Below are 18,907 nucleotides of genomic sequence, written 5' to 3'. Positions count from 1 at the left end.
AGATGAAGCTTGACGTTATTTTATCCGCGAAACGGATAATGCAAGATACATCGAAATAAAATGCAATAAGTTTTGCATACCGATGAAATAAATATAATTCAATAGCGATACATTATATAAACATTATTGTCAGATTCTGTCTATTATTTCTGTCTTTAAATTTCCTCTAATTTTCAATTTTTTACTACTATGTTAATAAATGTTTAATCATTTATTATAAATATTTTATTATATATTTGAATATTTGACTGTCAATTTTGATTTTAATTATTAACTTTATCATTATCAGGATCTTTATTCCGTACGAACAAGTCTATTCGGCAGAATCCTGAGGGAAAGAGAGTTAATTTACCGCTTGACGCCTCGAATGCTCGTGTCTCTCCTTAAGTCTCTACATATGACGGGTGAAAATTGCACAAAAGACTGACGTCATCAAATTATACGGCTAATGAAACACCTACCAAACTATTCCCTGCGCGCCCGATCCGATAGGCTTGAGGTTCTGGTAGCGTTTCAGAATGGTGAACTTGGTGTCCCCGACCTCGACCGTGTAGAACATGGCGGATAGCCGGGTTGTCATGTCAGGCCCCAGGTAAGGCATGCGCCTCGATGTTCGTCTCTCCTGCTGCTGCTGCTGCTGATGCTGCTGCTGCTGCACCTGCGCCGCCGCCTGCACCCCGTCCACCCCGCTGGAGCACTCTTGGTGCGCTCGACGGGGACTTACGCTCTTAGCCACTTTGGACGCGGGATTATTAGTGCACCCACGGAATAAATAATAATGGTAATATAGACAGGAGACAGTCGATCGCGTCAGTCACCGTCGCGCTGCACCTGCACCCGCAAGTGTCAGGCAGGCCGCGCCTCAACACGCTGCCTGATGAGTCCTCACGTGACCCAGAATTGTCTGTAACAAAGAGAATCGAGGCGAGAGCTCGCATAAATTCGAGTTATGGACAGCTATTATTTTTAACCGTCAATTTCATTGCTATCTCGCATTATTTGCCATAGCTGACATGATTGTCTTTGAAAGTTATTGTAATATGCCAAAAGAGCTATCAAGATAGACTAAAATAACTATCATCTATATTAATTAATTTTATTAATAAAATAATTATCATCTATATTAATTAATTTTATTAAAATCTATTTTAATAATTTTTTAGTATATAAAATAATGTGAAACTCTGATAGTAAGAGAGAAAGAGAATCATATATATGATATAATATAAAATATATCGAAGGAAGAGGAGAGAAGAAAAGCTCAGGACATGTGACATGTGACATTTAATGTGCAACAATCTAATAATAATATCATTCAAGGACGCGGCTGCGAAATGCACGCGATATTTGTAGCGCGGATAATCGAAACCATATCATTTACACGCGCTTATTCGATGTTACGCGGGTCCGCACGTGGCTGAGTTATATGTACATAAAGTAGCATTCATCAATGTCAAAAGAAACACCCCGAGTGTCATGAAAGTCAAATATTATCGCAAAGCGAGTGCGATATATTGCTATCATTAGCCAGGAGAGAATTATCGAAAAGAAAGAAATCAGAGAGATCGACTCAAATCAAATCAGTATCAGGATATAAATTAGAATAGAGCAATGCATTCGATTCCAAATTGCATGTCCTGCCAGTGATTAACGTCAAAATTTGAAATGCAATTCGCGACGGTTCAACTGTGCTCATGTACTTAAATATTTAAGTAACCAACTACCCCAACTGGGAAACTATTTGAACATCGCAAATTCAAATATATACTAGCTCAAATCAAATTTAGACCAGTTTAAATTCGGTTTGTATTGAACCAAGTAACAAACCGAGCCAAAATTCACTCAGGATTAACTAAAATTCAGCCAGGATCAAATCAGAATCAACTTGGATCGACTTTAGAAAGTTCAAAAGAATTCACCTCACAATTTATAATATAAAATTACAATTCATTCTTGTTAAAAAATATTCAAGTAAAATTAAAAAAGTGTACATATATGAAATAAACTGCTTTTAATATACTAAATGATACTCTTGAGTATAATTTCTTAGTTTCATATCTATACTATAGCATTTTTTACTTTATTTTATATTTTATCTTGAAAAGCTAGAAAAATATCAATTTATAAAAACGCTTTTGTTCTTATCTATTTCATAACATCTCGTACAAATATGTACACAGTCGTTATAAATGAAGTTATTAATAATCATCATATAGCAGGCTATCAATCATAATAATAAGTAATTTATTCGACAAGATCGGTGTAACTTGTTTCGACTCAAGTAATATTCACCGGCGAGAATTAATGTTATATCGACACACTTCTGCAAAGAACTCGCGGTGTTTGTGAATATTTTTCACTTGAACTTGAACTTCGCTTGAACCTCGTTTATCACATGTCAGCGACGCAGCTGGAGGAGGAAACAAAAGCATCTGTTAACTATCAAATTGGAAAGTCATCCAGTCGTTCATTATTTCCCGTTCTTGGTCGAGTGGTTACGCGATAGTACAACTAGAACGAAGTACATGTTTGTTAGCAGAAATTGCGCTATAAAAGATAAAACAATGCAATTGCACAAATGGAATCGTTTCTTCTCTCGGTTTCTCCTTTCGGACAGAAAAAGTAACAGGAGAAGAAGCAGACACTAAGGTGGCCAGTTTAATCAATTTTTTAAGATTATATTTTCTTTTTCCAGGTAAAATAACAAAGGATGAAATAGATAAATTAATAGATAAAATAATAAAAAATTATTTTATTTGTAAAAAAATATAATTTCTCTGATCATGCATATTCTCTCCATTATAATGTTAATTTCTTTTGCATAAATATAAACATTCAGATTTATTTAAAAAAAATAAATAATTCAAACTTATTAATGAAATTAATATCATAATAAATAAGAATAAGCAAATATGTATATGTATGAATAAGCGAGAAAAAGAATAAAAATTTGTAATTGTAGAAGAATAAAATTAGAATAAACTTAATTTTCAACAGCAATTAAAACTCATAGATAAAATGAAACAGATATATCAGTAAATAAAGATTTAATAACTAGAATGTTAGATCCGAGAATAGACCAGAATTATCGAATACAAAGACCAAACAAGAATTAAATAAACTAGAATAAAGATGAAGTATCAAACAGAAAATTTTCGTAACTAAAAGAGAGCAAGACAAGCAAAGCGTTATAGTTTCACCAGGTCGAAACTATTGTTTTAACGACGAAAACTACAGTAAAAGGGAGATCAAAAGAGACGAGTGCAATCTCTCGACAAATCCATCAGCGGGTGTAGCGAACTATAAATTGTTAAAGATAACAATGCCTGCAGCTGAAACATGCGATAGAGGGAAAGAAGAATGACATAAGGATGGATCTCTTTCCAGATGATCTGGGTCGCCTTGTCGTCCCCTTATACATTATTGTTGAAGAATACAAGCGAGGGAAAGTCAGTGAGAGTATGATATTCGTTATCATGTTTCTCCTCGATGGATCGAGCAAAGCGGAAGCTACTGTGAACGAATAAGCGATCGAGCTTTATTGGTAACGCAACTAACCCAATTGCACCTCGAATCAACGTTTGAATAATAAGGGCTCGACGTCGACTCCTGTCAACTGTGATATCGATCGATCGAAAGGGAGTTAACGGAAATGTGTACGCGTGGCTTGCTACGATATCGTACAAGAAAAACCAATTAAGTCTAGCTTTGCTAAAAAAAAAGAAAAAAAAACAATGGCTCTCAGCGCTGTAACGTCTATTAATCAACTGTAACAAGCAAATTCGTCCAATGATGTCGCTTATTATTTTTATGTATTTCCAAATTTTCAAATATCTTTATTTCTTTACATTAAAATATTCTTCTTCTTCTCATATTATTGTTTAATTATATATATATATATATATATATATATATATATATATATATATAATTTCTCTAAAATTTTTGTTATTGTGTGAAATAAATAATCTATAATTTAATTTATTCGACATAACGTTATCGTAACGTGGCTCGTTCACGATATGATGTTGATCGAAGTACGGTCACTGCGACTAATATTTTTGCGGGCGTACTCTCACCGATATTTTCTAGTACCCTGGGATTTCCCCGATTATTTATAGCGACCGTCGCAGACGCCGACACCGACACCGACGACGATGACGACGACGACATTCAGCACAGTCGTACTCTTCGGTTGTCTGCGTGAACCAACCACCTTCCGTTCGCCACCTGCTGCTAATTACGTAAACCAGCCAAACGGATGCGTTCGCAAGCCACGAAGCTTTAACGAAAACTCGATAGCTATCGCGATATTCAATCGTATTTTAGACACTGCAGAAATATTTAAACGAGAGATTCAAAAGTGGAAATCGAGACTCGAAAATTAATAAATTTTGTAAGACACTCAAGAACGTGATTTTGAAAGTGACAAAAATAGAGAATCTCGAGAGTCTGAAAGTTACAGAAATATTCGATAGAGAACGATTGAGATAACACTTACTATTTGAGTAAGAGAAGAAAGCGATAAACTGTAAAACTTTTAACATCTTACATTTTATCGGTGTCAGACTTTTCTGAAATAATATTTAATATAAATCTTGAAGAAGTTCACTCTCTGAAATTTCTCTTAGAGGTCAAGATTGGAGCAATTGAACTTGAAATGCAATATTTATTTTAGTCAATTTTTACGTGTGAAAAGTATAACATATTATTCTTTTAAAATTTTCTTTTATAATACAATTAATTTGCCTTTCATGACTTTTCTCTCACAGGTAACTTATCGCATTTTGCATTTTTTTTCAGTAGTAACAATAAAACTCGAAATATCGAACTAAAATAGTGAAAACATAACACATAGTCGAAAAAAAAATATTATTTTTGGTTCGAAAAACCACTTGAAATGTTTTATAGTCACAAACTCGTGAAGAACAAAGGCCATGACATTTTTACATGCCTTTCAGTTACAAATTTTATTGAAATAGAACCTCGTGAAATGCATAAAAATGTCGAATACATAAAGTGTTGCGCTTCTGCCGATTCAAAATCAATAATGTTTGTCGACTCACACACACACACACACACAGGCAAGTTTTATAATTTCGATGTCAATACTTTTTTTTGCGCGATCAAAACATTAGAAAAGTTTGCAATATTTCCATAACTTTTCAACAATTTAGTTCCGTATAACTAACTGTATTAAAAATTTTCAAAGTAAAATCCATTCGGCAAAAAATTTGTTTTTAAAGAACCTGATAGGAAAATAAAGACACCTTATCTGATGATCTGCGCTTAATTTTTTATCTTGATCGTCGTTGAGCTCACAGTCATCAAGTTAGGTACGTTCCAGAGAGATTCACGCGGCAACCATTGTCGGACGACCATAATTCATCGGATAAGACGGATTTAAGAGAGTTCAGCTTCACGTCGTTTCTTGTCGCCAGAAATGATTTAGCACGAGAAACCGGATAGTATTGCGACTCTATTTCTTGTCTATCGCGTTTAGAATGTACAGGGTGTGCACGAAGCTGTCAGCTCTTCGTTCGTGTAAAATTTGTGTTTCGATTTCGAGAAGATTTCTCCTTAAGATGTTAATGTCATGTTATCGACATCAGTACTTGAATTTGACTAATATGAAATAAAATTCTAAATATTCGAAAATTATATATATAATAAAGAACGTAATATCTCTCTAATCTCTTTATATACAACAAAACTTTTTCATATTTTAAATTTACATATCATATATTATAAACTATTATGAACAATTTATAAAAAGTGTGATAATATGTGTATAAAATATATATACTTTTTTTATCAATTTTATTTATCATAGTTTGTTAATTTCTTTTTTTGCAAACTATCTTTTACCAAACTACAAACTGAGCTAAAAAAAAGTCTTGTAAACATTGCAAACGTGAAATATTGGCAAACATTTCACGACAAACATAATGCATTCTCGATTTTGATAGCTCGTTTTGGGGTTGAATATTCGTCGAGAATATATGAGAATTGATCGTTCGTCAAGTCCGTCATGCAAATTAACTATCATTATAACGATCACACTCACCATAAACAGGCGGCCATTGTGGATGTGCGGCGAATGCTGCTGGTTACGCTAGTGGGGTGAATACTGCGGAAGCAGGGATCTGCAAACAGACAGAACAGAGACGTTCCTCAGAGAGCGTGTCGGCAGGAATTTGCATGCATCCGTGGATGCGTTAATATTGCACACACCGCAAATCAGTGCATCGGATGCGTGTACGTGATGCACCGGATCATCGATTCACACTGGTACTACAAACGTCACAAACTCGCTTGATATCGTTTTAGCTCGTTCCAACGTTGTGCAAGTCGATGGCATACGTGCAATATGACACGAGTTTCCGATAAAAGCATATTAAGCAAGGATCAAACGATTAATATCGCAAAACGATTCTGTTGATCTATTCCACGGAAAGCCGTTAATAATCCCATAAAACGCGTAAGAGAGAGAGAGAGAGAGAGAGAGAGAGAGAGAGAGAGAGAGAGAGAAAGTGTGAGATTGCAATCACACATAATCTTTATAATTCGTAAAGATGCTTCTTTTGCTACCAATATAAATTAAGAATTAATTTTTTTATTCAACGTTTCTTCTAAATTTTGCAAATATTAGCATACAGTATGAATCAGTATGTGTTGTATCTAATACGTCTTGATGGCAAATATCACGATCTTCGCTCAATGACAGCTTCTCATCGAGTATCTATAAATACAGAATGTAACTAAAAGATCCGTAAAAAAATTCTGAAAGTAAATTCTAAAATTTTACTTCTGCATTTTCCTTCAATATACATTTTTTAAATTAGGTTAATATAGCGAGATCATATTAGATAATAATTTCGAATTAACGAACGGTAATCTAAATTAAAAACGCTACCTTGGTTTTACAATAATGTTCACTTGATCCGTACAATTCGCTTCTATTCATAGATTTAATTACTGCGCGAATAGTGGGAATTAATTGCTGTTCTCTTATAACTCTTCGCTTTGTGTTTCATGGAATATTTAACGAAATCCCTCGAGAATGATGCAAAAGCGCAAATTTTTCCGCTGTGTATTTAATTAGAATCGATTACCTGAAAAATGCAATTTGACAGCAATCGCACACATCGTAAAAAACGAACTGTCAATCGATAATTCGCGTGATTTAATTATTTCTGTCTACAACGTTTCATAGAGGTATCCTACGTAAAATAATATAATATAAATTAAATAAAAGGCAATAAATAAAAAATACATTGTGTGTAAATACTCATACATATTTTTCCCACGATTTTTACTAATCAAAAATTCCGATAAAATTGTTTTTCTCTTTGATATAGGAAAATCCTCATCCTTTATTATTCGCGATTGCCTAATATTTATCTCGCGAATTTCGACGTCGAAAGCACGAATCATCCGTTCCACGCAGGAATGCTGAAAAAGCAGCACGAAAACGGGTGCGGACCGGCCAGCGCGTACGTTAATTCAAATATATACGCGTCTAAAATTAATATAAATTAGCGCCGCCGTCGGCTTGTCGGAATGCGAGCGTCGCGTTCCTGTAAATTGAGACAAGTCGCTACCACCGTGCAAGACGGTCCGACTACTCCCGAACTAAGGCGTCTTATAATGATGTGTCGTCACAGTATTCGCCAAGTATATTGATGCATTCGATAGATGTTCGATTTTATTCATAAAAAAATCAAAGTTTGAATTATTTATTAAACATTGCCTCGAATTTATATTGCGTCTTCAACAAGATCTTCAATCTTAATATTAAAAGAGGCGGGATATATGATAAATATCCCATATAATTGCAAGAAAAATAATTATTTTAGAGAATTATGATATAAATATTTACACTGTAAATGCTAAATTATAATAATCTCGTTATAATAATTACTTTTCACAAGATGAATTTACGTATATATAATTATTTATATAATATAATTATTTTAGCCATTTGCGGGTATATCAGAGTTTCGAGCAAACATTAATTTCGAGTTAACATCGTTATTCACACTAAAAAAAGAACCCGCGAGATGCGTTTCATGCCACGATTCGCATTTATTCACGTTACACAGAGCAATGCTAACCCGGCTTGTTTCGTTAACCGAATTTTCACAAAAATTGCAGCTCTCTAGTTTTATGGAACACACGGCAAATCGATATACGCGTTTGATTCCGTTGCCAAAAAAAAAGAAAAAAACGAGGAAATAAAACCAGTTATACGAACAAAGAGGATTATGCGATTTTCGTAGCCAGAATCGTTTCGTCGAGGAAGACTAAAAGGTCGTGTGTTCTCGAGTTACAGCTCGAGCGACAAAGTTCACGAATCGTTCTTCCGATTGCTTTTAATCTGCAACGAACGAGCCGGGGAGTAGAAGCGACTCGTAGAAAAGCACCCCTAAAGTGTCGTCGGGGGCACAGGGAGAATCCGTTCCCGAAGGGTCCGAAAAGGTTATTTCGGATCGACAGGGACACCTGCCGCCTCTAGCTGCTGGAAGAAACGATAAATGACACTGGAAGCTAGACGCTAGTCTTCTCAATTAACGACGATCGACGTGAATTGGTCACAAAGTGTTCTCTCCGATCGATACGATAAATATTTTCTCGGCGAAATTACCGCGGGAGGAAATAAGATCAAGGACTTTCTGCCTACCATGCTTCAAATTGAATGTAAAATTAAACGTTTATAATTTTACACGAGACTGGAAAATTATCTGAGAAGAAAGATAGAAAGAAGCTGACTTTCAGAAATATAAATTATGAAAAATATTATGTATTGAAGAAATCATATTTTTCAGGAAAAAATAATAATGACAGAACTATAGAGAGGTATATGCACATTTCTATATTTCTCTTTACAATTTACATAACTAGGTTGAGCATCGAAAGTTATTTACAAACCGAGACATACTCCCCAGAAATATAAATTATGAAAAATATTATGTATTGAAGAAATCATATTTTTCAGGAAAAAATAATAATGACAGAACTATAGAGAAATATATGCATATTTTTCTATATTTTTCTTTACAATTTACATAACTAGGTTGAGCATTGAAAGTTATTTACAAACCGAGACATACTGCCTCTTGTTACTTCTTATTTTCTTTCTTCGATGGATAGCGATTATATTGACAGACGTTAAACTCGGAACTTCTAGAATATTGACAGATCCAAGATGACCATGTCAGAGTTCTATCTCGTCTTAGCGGTTTCCGGAATACTATATTCCCATAAGATAATATGAAATCTCGAATCTATAGATTCCAGTTATATAAAGAAGCGTTCTGCATATTTCTTTTGCTTTATAGAATTATTTACTTCAAATAGATTTTGAAGTTGAAATTTGAGAAAATCTCAAGAAATAGAAACAAAATCGTATTTTTTTCTCTACTCTAATTTCAAACTCAACGAAAGTCAACATTGATCAATAATTATTCACCATACAAATAAAACCAAACATTGTATTTATTCGTATGCAATCGTATAAAATATTTTCGTCCTCCTACATTGGGCTAGTTTTCATACGGTGAAATGAGATGGTATATGAATTGAGGAACGATAATATATAATGGTGCCGGCTGGTCGGTCGAATCAATGCGAACTGGCAGCTATAAAGAGGGGGAGGATGTGAATGTCGATTCAGATATTAAATTTCCTCGTGCTCTGTAGTACGCGCGCGGGATTCGTCCCTATTTCCCACAGGACCCGGTCAGTTTCCGTCAGGATGGCACATACGTCTGTTCACTCCGTTCGCTTTTACCCGACCGCATTACGGGATCCGTAATGATCGACCTGTCTCAGGATGGCGATGAGTGGTCCAACTCTGACAATGAGTACATGGTCGAAATAAAACGTTATATTTTTACTCCGATCAGAAAATTAATTCACTATTCGTTAAATGCATATGAAGTTCATACTTTTGTTAAAAATACTGAGCTAATTCTAGATAATATAAGGTAATTAAAAAGAATATGTCAATTAAATTATTTAATTTCTAATTAAATAATCAATCATTGTAATTCAAATCAGATTAATTGTTCTAAAAAATATATTGGGTACATTCAACTGTAGATTAAAATTCTCGTTGTTCCAGTTTTAGTCTATATTTCACCTGAAACTATAATATATATTTATATTATTATATATAATTATATTATTATATTATTTTATATATATATATATATATATATATTTATAAAAAACATTTTATATATGTATATACTTTCATAATCTAATAAAAAGATATATAAAAATTATAGGAGAAAGAATAGAGACAAAAGAAAGAATTTATTTAGAAATGGCAATCGATTTTCATCCAACTAGAAATAAAAAACTGATCCACGAAACTTGCCTTAGTGATAGATTGGGTAAGCTACTTTTCTTGCCTACTAACATCATTCGAAACGATTTCACACTTCAAAATTTTGAGAAAATTAAACTTACTTCTTTGATAAAGCGCAGGAAATCAGAGACTTCTGATATTCGACTTTAAAGCGTTCTTTTGAACCATGCATTTATGTGCTTTTCTTTCTCTCTTTTGATCATTGGAGATGCATCTCTGTTCTGAGAAAGAATCATATTTTTTGGCCATGGAGATAGTCAAGAATCTTAGTAAAGATTGAAAAAGACTCACTATTTATATTGTTCTTGACCCATAATCATTATATTGTCGTATACATGTTTTGTGTGCATTAGAGAGAGTGTTACTATTAATAAAAATATTATTAAAGTTGACGATATTTAAATTTTAATTAATGTCGTAATAGTTTAATGCTTTATTTTTAGCTTTTACATTACAAGAATACTTTTATTCTCATTTTTTCCATCATAATTTTCTTTATAAAAGAAAATTATATCAGGAATATAAGAATAAAAGTACTCTTATAATGTAAAAGTCAAAAATAATGTATTATAAACAGTTAATAAACGTGTCTTATTATATAACTTCAAATAATTGTTATAATATCTCTAAAATAAGAAATAAAAATGAAAATAAATTCATACTTATATATAAATATAAATATATATAATACGTAAATTTATATATAACATTTATATGTAGTATATAATAAAACATATATAAATGTACAATAAAAATAAAAATGTAATTAAAATGTACTTTTAAGTTTTATGTTAGTTCATTTATTAATTTCAAAGCTCTCATTTCAGTGCGCATGTTTTAATTAAGTCCTGCAATATTACAAAGCACCATTTTTTCTTGTTGTCTTAGAAGAAATTAAAAGAATGGATAAATGGATAAAATGAGAGGTGCGTAGCGATGCAAGAAAATCATTAAAGCAGATCCATCGAGAAATATCGATAATTCCGCGCTACAGCGCGTAACAAAAGGTTTCGAAAGAGAACGAACCCTCAGTCAAACTCCATCCCCGAGATTTGTCAAACAAAAAGTCGTCCGTAATAAATTTCGCCTTCTCCCCATTGCTATTACACTTTACTGCCTTTCCTCTTTTCTTTATCGCCTACGACTCGCTCCGACCCATTTCTCGTAACTCTTTAATTCTTCGTTCGATAAAAGATATTTTTATGATAAAAATAAAAGAATTAATGAAAAGTTACACTCTAAACTTTTACATAATCCATAACATGAGGAATTAGTTTAAATCCCACCGAACGTTTGTAACTTTTCTGCTTTTAATATTTTTTCATCATTTTAACATAAAAAATTGGAAAAGGATATGAATTAAGATATTTTAACGCGAGTCGCTACATTTGAGTTATCAAAATTTATTTTATAGAAGAAATTAAAAAAAAACATCTATTTTTAATTTTATTTACATCATATATTTGCTGAGAGCATAAAATGCTGCTAATCAAGCAAAACAACGGAAATGAGATCAAGCAATTCTTAAACCAAGCTCCATCTTCGGAGATTAGAATGGATATTGTAAGATTAGATTTATGGAGATTCGATTTTACAGATCGAATTTCCATAAATCCCTTTTAGTCTCTCGCCTCGGGGAGCCTTTAAAGGGCGTGCGCTACGTATACACGGTGACATTCGGAAACGTCTTCTTGAAATAGAAGCCGAAGGGACGACGCACTGTGACACTTTGCGTCCGATTTAACGGAGCAGCAAATCTACGCTGCACCCTTGTCTGAATACAGTTACCGAGTTCCCAAGTGAGTTCACATTGGTGAGAGTTTGATCCAACGCTCTCGCACTTGGAGCACAACTTTCAAACTCATTTATAAAGTTAACATTAACCCTTTATGGAGTTTAATAATATCAAAACTCCTGAAAAAGACGAGCTACTTTATCTTCTTAACGCTGAAATTTTAAAGATGCTCAAACTATTATATGCGCTTAATTTTAACGATAAGGATAAAAGCTTACTTTACGATGCTATAAAGAGTTCATTATGAATCTTACCTCATTATGATTATTTGATTATATCTTATCGCATTATGATTTTTTTCTCTAAAAGAGAATCTTAAAATTCTTTAAGAAAAAGATAAAGGCAAAAACCAAAAGATCGAAGATCAAAATGGTTACATTGTCAATAGTTTTGAGATCCGTTTTGAGACGCGTTTGCCGTGACAAAGGATTTAGCGAGCTTTACGAGCTAATTGATGCGGCTCAATGAGATTGGTGGAGCAAGCTTGTTCACGAGCAATCCGCAAGCACAAGTGACAAAAGCCTCTCCGTGATTGAATGGTACCGCATTGCCTCTTGGCAGTGTCTCCTCGGTAATTCGAAACCACTGTTTTAACGCCAGCGACCGTCCGACTTGTGTGTGATCGTAATAATGGCGCTAACGAGCTGACGCCATCGCGCTTTGCAGACCACGATGACGATGACGACATCGAGGGTCAGTGATCATAAACTTCGCCATTCCGCTACTGATAGAATCTTCCGAATCAATTAACGCTAGAAAAAGAGCTCGAATGAGACGATCCATTTAACCTCCTTAATGCGATTTAAATGCGTCAACTGTTCGTAAACGAGTCTATGTGGTTACAATGGACGATCATCGAAGCGTATCTAAGGATTACAAAATCAATCTGTAAATATTACTATATAATACACTTATGTATATTCACAAGATGTAAAATTTATTTTGATACGGAATAAAACGATATATTGATGTAAGGAATAATTTTGATATAATAATATAATTTTGATTAAATGAGGGAAACGTTTCACGTTTAATTTAATTATCTTACAGACATTAAAAAAATTCTTCCATAAAATTAATTAAAATGTACATCTATATTATAATATGTACAGTATATAGATTGTTTTAAGAAAAAAGTATATTATAATATTTTCTTCACATTTCGCTCTTCGAATATTTAAACTCAAGTTTTGAGTTCTCTTTTATATATCTAAAATTTTTCCCCATAGCATCAATAAGTTATATTTTCTTAACAAAATTAAAGTATCATTTCTAATAAATCGAAAAAATAATAAAATTCAAATATATCACTTTGCGAAAAGTAATCATAGAATAATGTTTCTAAAAGCATTTTAAAGTTCGAAGTCTCATTTTTGAAATGTCAAGCTTTTTACCGAGCGATGATTCTTTTCTAGATGGCTCGGTCCAAAATCAATCGCGAAAAATTGACAGAAAAACCTCAATTTTAAAATCATACATGCAGAAAAGAATCTTTTTTCAATGCACATGTGTAAATTCAATCGTGCTCCATTTATTATACCTTAATTAGTAATAAGCTAAAGAGCTGAAAATATAAATCTTTTCAACACGCGGTAATATATAAAAAATTATGGCTTATTTTCTAAAAATGTATATTTTAAAGAGAATAAGTTTTAAACTCTCTCTCTTAAAACTTACTCTCGTCTGAAACAAAATTAAAAAAATTCCTTTTGCGTGGATAACCTCAAAGTTTAAGTTTTTCAATTTTCACGGCTAATTTGAAAATGGTGGCAAAGAAAAATGCTAGAGAAAAATTATCGCCGAGAAAAGAGCTTGATAAAGTTTAAAAACTGGGAAACTTGCAGTTTTAAAGTGCTTCCAGGGAGGAACATCTCTATCATTATTTTTCACAAAGTTACATTTAAATTCTATCATTTTTTCGATTAAAAGCATACAAAGCGATTTAATTTTGTTGAAAAGTGTATATTTAGGTACATATATCCTAAAGAGATCGCATTAACGAGGCATCTCTTTCTGTCTGTTTCTCTTTTTACTCTCCGCGTTCTGTACTTCAGCTATATCACACTAGGTCGAGGTGACGCGCTCTTCGTTATTGAATGTTAAATTCGTCGGTGCTCTCTCTACCGTCACGGTAATTACTCCCAATCAGTATTCTGCGGACGGCTGCCAGAGAGGAACGTCCCATCTCGTCTCCCCCTCTTTCCCCTTTCATCCCATCTCTTCCGTAGGGTAATTACCCGACGATTCGCTGTGTGCAAGAAGACGCGGGTTTATCGACCATATTTTTTAAAGAGGAAAGGACCGCAGGCAAGAAAAGGCCGGCCACCGGAAGTGGCTGGGAAAACCGCGAATAATTGCGGTCCCGCGAGATGGACAGGCGAAAGAACGGTCGGACGACGCGGACGGAGGTTCCTTGAATAAATCGCGACGATAATTGGCGGAGAACACGAAGAGCGAGACGTCGCCGCGACTCGCCACGGTAGCTCGCTCGCGAGATATCCGGTTGAACCGGGCCACCCAGGCGACGTCGGCGTCGTCGGCGTCGCGCTGATCGACGTCGCGGGACGCCTAATCGCTTAGCGGCTCTTTCGGGCTGAACGGACCGAGTGTCAGGAATGTTGGCGTCGATCACTTACCTCGCTAACTCGGAACAGTAGCTCTGTTAGACAGTGATTGAAAAAAGAGACATTTAAGCGCATATATTATTTTGGGAGAAACGTATGCGTCTTGAGAGCTTATATCTCGAAAACTGCGAAAATTGACATTTTAGGTAAGAGATAAAATAAATACGAATAATTTTTACTTGCATCAACTTGGAGATAATTAATCAAATTAATTATAACTATTTTTACTGTTCAAGCTGTTAAGAAAACTTTAAACTAAAAATATACCTAAAAAATATTTATATTTTTTATATAATTTCGAAAGAGAAATGCAGAATCCGAGTAATGGATAAATTTTACATTTTTTGCGATGTCAATTTATTAGCAGCAATGACAATCACTATTACGGGAGTAAACGGCTGCTCGATAGAGTAAAAGCGAGAGTATGATGCTCGTAAAAGCCGCGTCTACAAGATCGTAAGCTTTCATTCAGCCATTATTCGCGTGCGGATAATTGTCGTCTTGGGAGAAAGACAGAGAGAGATAGTTACTTAATCCTGTAGCTGTAATGGTCACGAGAGATAGCAAAATAAAAAAAACAAGAAAAAAGATCGTTAACAAATCGTTAGCCGCACACTCACGCCAACCCATCGTTATCTGTCGTGAAAAGTCGAGGATATCTCGATCGAGGGAATGCCAGGTGACATGGAGACGACAGCTGGAACGTCTGGAACATGTTCGGATAAATCGCAAACTGATAAAAGGTTTCCTAAGCAGGTACCTGAGTATTGACAAAGTTTGTTTTTTTGTATATTTCTATTTCTGTGAGTTCTTAAATTTATAAATAAATAGAAATAAATAAATAGCTAAAAAACATTTATTTAAAAAAATCTTTCGATTATCTCCTGGGGATAATTTTGTAATAAAATATTTGATACTTGAATATCTGCAAGTTTTGAAAAAGAGAGATATTGAGATAAAATTAATTAATTATATTAAAAAATTATTGCAACAATTGTGCACGTTACATTATTTAAACTTGAAAAAATTCTAGAGTTTCTTGAAGTATCTAACATATTTCATATTTTACAATTATTATATTTCCTTGTTTGAAGTTTAACATATTTTGTCGCTGTATCAAACTTTCAATGAAAATGTGTGAACAGTAAGAGTAAAGAGAGACACGATGATGGGAAGAAGACGAGAGGACGATGAGAGCCAGACGAGATAGCATTTCGTGAATTTCAAAAATGCCATCAATGTCAACGCGGCAGACAGTGTTGCACGCAGAGATCTATTTATAATGCGGTCGCGCGCAGAAATTAGGCGAACGTTGCGAAAGAGAAGCCGACCTCGAATGCGAGCTCGCGTTCGATCAAATCGAACTCAAATCGTTGAGAGAAAAAAAAGACGTCCCAAATTCGTCATAGGATTCATCTTCGCACGTGCGGCCGCATCCTGCATCAAGGTGAATTATTGGACGACGTCGCGCCGGACACAAATCACCACCGAGAGTTTGGCGCGAATTGCATCTGCGAGGAAGAAGAAGAAGCGATCACGCATTCGCGTTCGGAGGCGCGAACAAGCAAGACGGATACTTTCAATTAACTTATGACAAGAGAGACATGTATGTATGTATGTGTGTGTGTGTGTGTGTGTCTGTTTGGTCTGCGAAGATAATGGAACCATTCGCACGAGAGAATTTTAGCGCGGATCCGATCTCGCGCCTCTAAGAATCCTGCAAAAAATGTACGCTTGAATTCATACAGATTGAAATTCATACAGATTCGCGCAGATCAATACATGCGATGCCTCTTGATCAGAGATATACTCGCAAGACAAAAGCCTCACAATTTATCGATTATACTTGAACGTAAAATTTTATTCGCGCTTTCATATTTTATTTATATTACATTCGCGAATTTTTCAACTTCAGTTTTTTGAAGGCTTAATATATTATCGGATATGCCTATATTAAAAACGATTTCCACAACCCTGTCGTGTCATTTTTTACCCAAAGTCGCTAAAAGTGCCGACTGCGCGTTTTTCCACGCTGAGAGGAGACCCAAACAGAACGAGAGAAGAGAAGGAGGAGGAGGAGGAGGAGGATAGGAAAGCAATCTCGTTAAGCGAACGCGAACCCCGTTGCTTTTCCCCGCGACTTCGGATATAAATTAAGGGCTATATATTTTACGACAGCGAATAGCCAACCAGTCGGCGGCAGGAATCCGTCTGGGGCTCGTCCGCGCTTTCGTCCGATTTCGAAGTAGTAATCCAGTTCACCGGGAATACGAAACGAGATATACGAGCGACGCGACGTGGGGAACGATTAAAGTCGCGTTTACAGTTGTGCGTTGACGTACTCTCAATTAAAATTATTATTTATTGCTTCTCATCATTACGTATGTGACTAAAATGGCGCATTTTTATTAATCTTATCCGATCGATGTTAATTCGTATCGATCAAGAAGAAGAGAGTAATAAATTAAATCTGATATGTTAAATAAATTTCTCAGTGAGAAAATTTATATTCATTTATATAACTCTCAAATTGACCGAATGCTTTTAAATTTTCATATAATTAAGTAATAAGAGAAAAAGGAGAAACAAAAAATTTCAGAGTGAAACAAATACATATAAAATATTTGTAAAATACTGATAAAAATAATTTTTAAATTTTCGAAACAGTCATTTTTGAGAATTACTTTACCTAAAACGCTAGAACAATTCTTTCTTATTGATATAACATTTAATAAAAATTAACTTCATGGAACTTGAACTGTCAAAATATTATCGAACATGTGAATGAATTGATAACGATAACAAATAGAAAGATATGTTAAAATATATTTCAAAAAAAATGTAAACGCGGAATGATATCTCGAATTAATTTAGAATGAGCAACTAATTTTAAGAATAATCTCAAATAACATTCTTTACACGAAATTATCTATGCAATTCATTAATTAAACATTCGCATATTTTAATACTATTAACATTAATTGTTTAAATAATCACCATTATTATTGCTAAGAAAATTATGCATTTTATTCAACTGCAACTGCAGAATCTCTATAAAAGGATTACATATCAAATTGTCGCGTGATGTTTAAAGGAGGTTTGCAATGCGTCAGTAAAGGTCGCCAAGATCAATTCGATTGTCGCATCCTTCAAATACTGCAGTCTTCGGTCAAAGACGAGAGAGCCGCAGAAGGCCGCGATAAAAACGCGAGAAACTTTTTCGCGACGTCACGCACGGCGCGTCGTTTGTGAAGAGACGTGCAAGAGACAGACGTCGAGTCGAAGGGTGTCGCGTGCCGACGTGTCTTCACTTGGATTCTCCTCCCTTTTTCCTCCCTCTTTTTCCCGTATATCCCTCTTCTTTCACCTTCTGTCTCTTCTTCACATTTCTAACTTTTTTTTTATTTTCTTTCTTTCCGCTCTTCTCATTCCCCGACGGGTTATGCAACCCGCGGACGAGCGAGGGGGATATTTGCGTCGTGGAATGCCGCTAATTGGCCGAAAATAAATACCCACGTCGAAGAATGTTACCCTCTCTCTCTCTCTCTCTCTCTCTTCTTCCTCGCTTTGAATCGCTCTATTATCGTCGTTCTCTCGCGCCGTCGGTTGTGATTGATCGATAGCCAACGAGAGATTTAATGCATCTTCGTACAAAAGTAATATTTAAATTTACTGAAATTACCTCTTGAGACAAATAACCCGAGAAATTTCTCATCTCAGTTAATAAGATTAAATAAATAAATAAATATATTTTATATTAGATATTCAATTATTTTGTATCACATGCTCATTCACATCTAACATAATTTCTTAAAGATGGTTACTCGTCTATTCTAATTTGGAAACTAAACAAATAAAAGAGAGAGAGAGTAAAATACTGCTATTGCTGTTTAATTATACTTAACAGATAACTGTTACTGTTGAGAAAATTATGCGCATCGCAATGGGTCATTTAGAGTCTGCAAAGTGCATCGGAGGATTAAATGCAACTTTGCCATTAATTTCGCCGAAATTATATCATCTCATTCTTCCCTACCCCTTTAAGCCATCGTGGATTATCTTGCATAAAACGCCCCGCGGAAGATGTACGACGCACAGTGTGGCGGGACGTTT

General features: G+C 34.5%; 1 protein-coding gene across 7 annotated transcripts in view; it reads right to left on the bottom strand.

The window, feature by feature from the left end:
* Bsk (mitogen-activated protein kinase dJNK) overlaps positions 1-18,907 on the bottom strand; it is a 142,970-nt gene that overhangs the window by 16,287 nt on the left and 107,776 nt on the right. For 4 of the 7 annotated variants that reach the window (XM_083106128.1, XM_083106135.1, XM_083106129.1 and 1 more), the window contains 2 exons: positions 6,068-6,146; positions 462-904 (listed from right to left, as the gene is read on the bottom strand). In XM_083106128.1, coding sequence (XP_082962254.1) covers positions 462-601 — 140 coding nt within the window. In that variant the 5' untranslated portion in view covers positions 602-904; positions 6,068-6,146. Of the gene's footprint in view, positions 1-461; positions 905-6,067; positions 6,147-18,907 lie in introns of those variants that run through there. The other 3 variants (XM_083106130.1, XM_083106132.1, XM_083106133.1) reach the window with 3 other exon arrangements.

Source organism: Camponotus vicinus, unplaced genomic scaffold (genome assembly GCF_025532165.1).
Source record: "Camponotus vicinus isolate PSW18456_S1 unplaced genomic scaffold, iyCamVici1.0 SCAF_8, whole genome shotgun sequence".
Lineage (NCBI taxonomy): Eukaryota > Metazoa > Arthropoda > Insecta > Hymenoptera > Formicidae > Camponotus > Camponotus vicinus.
This window is presented reverse-complemented; position numbering and strand designations above follow the sequence as displayed.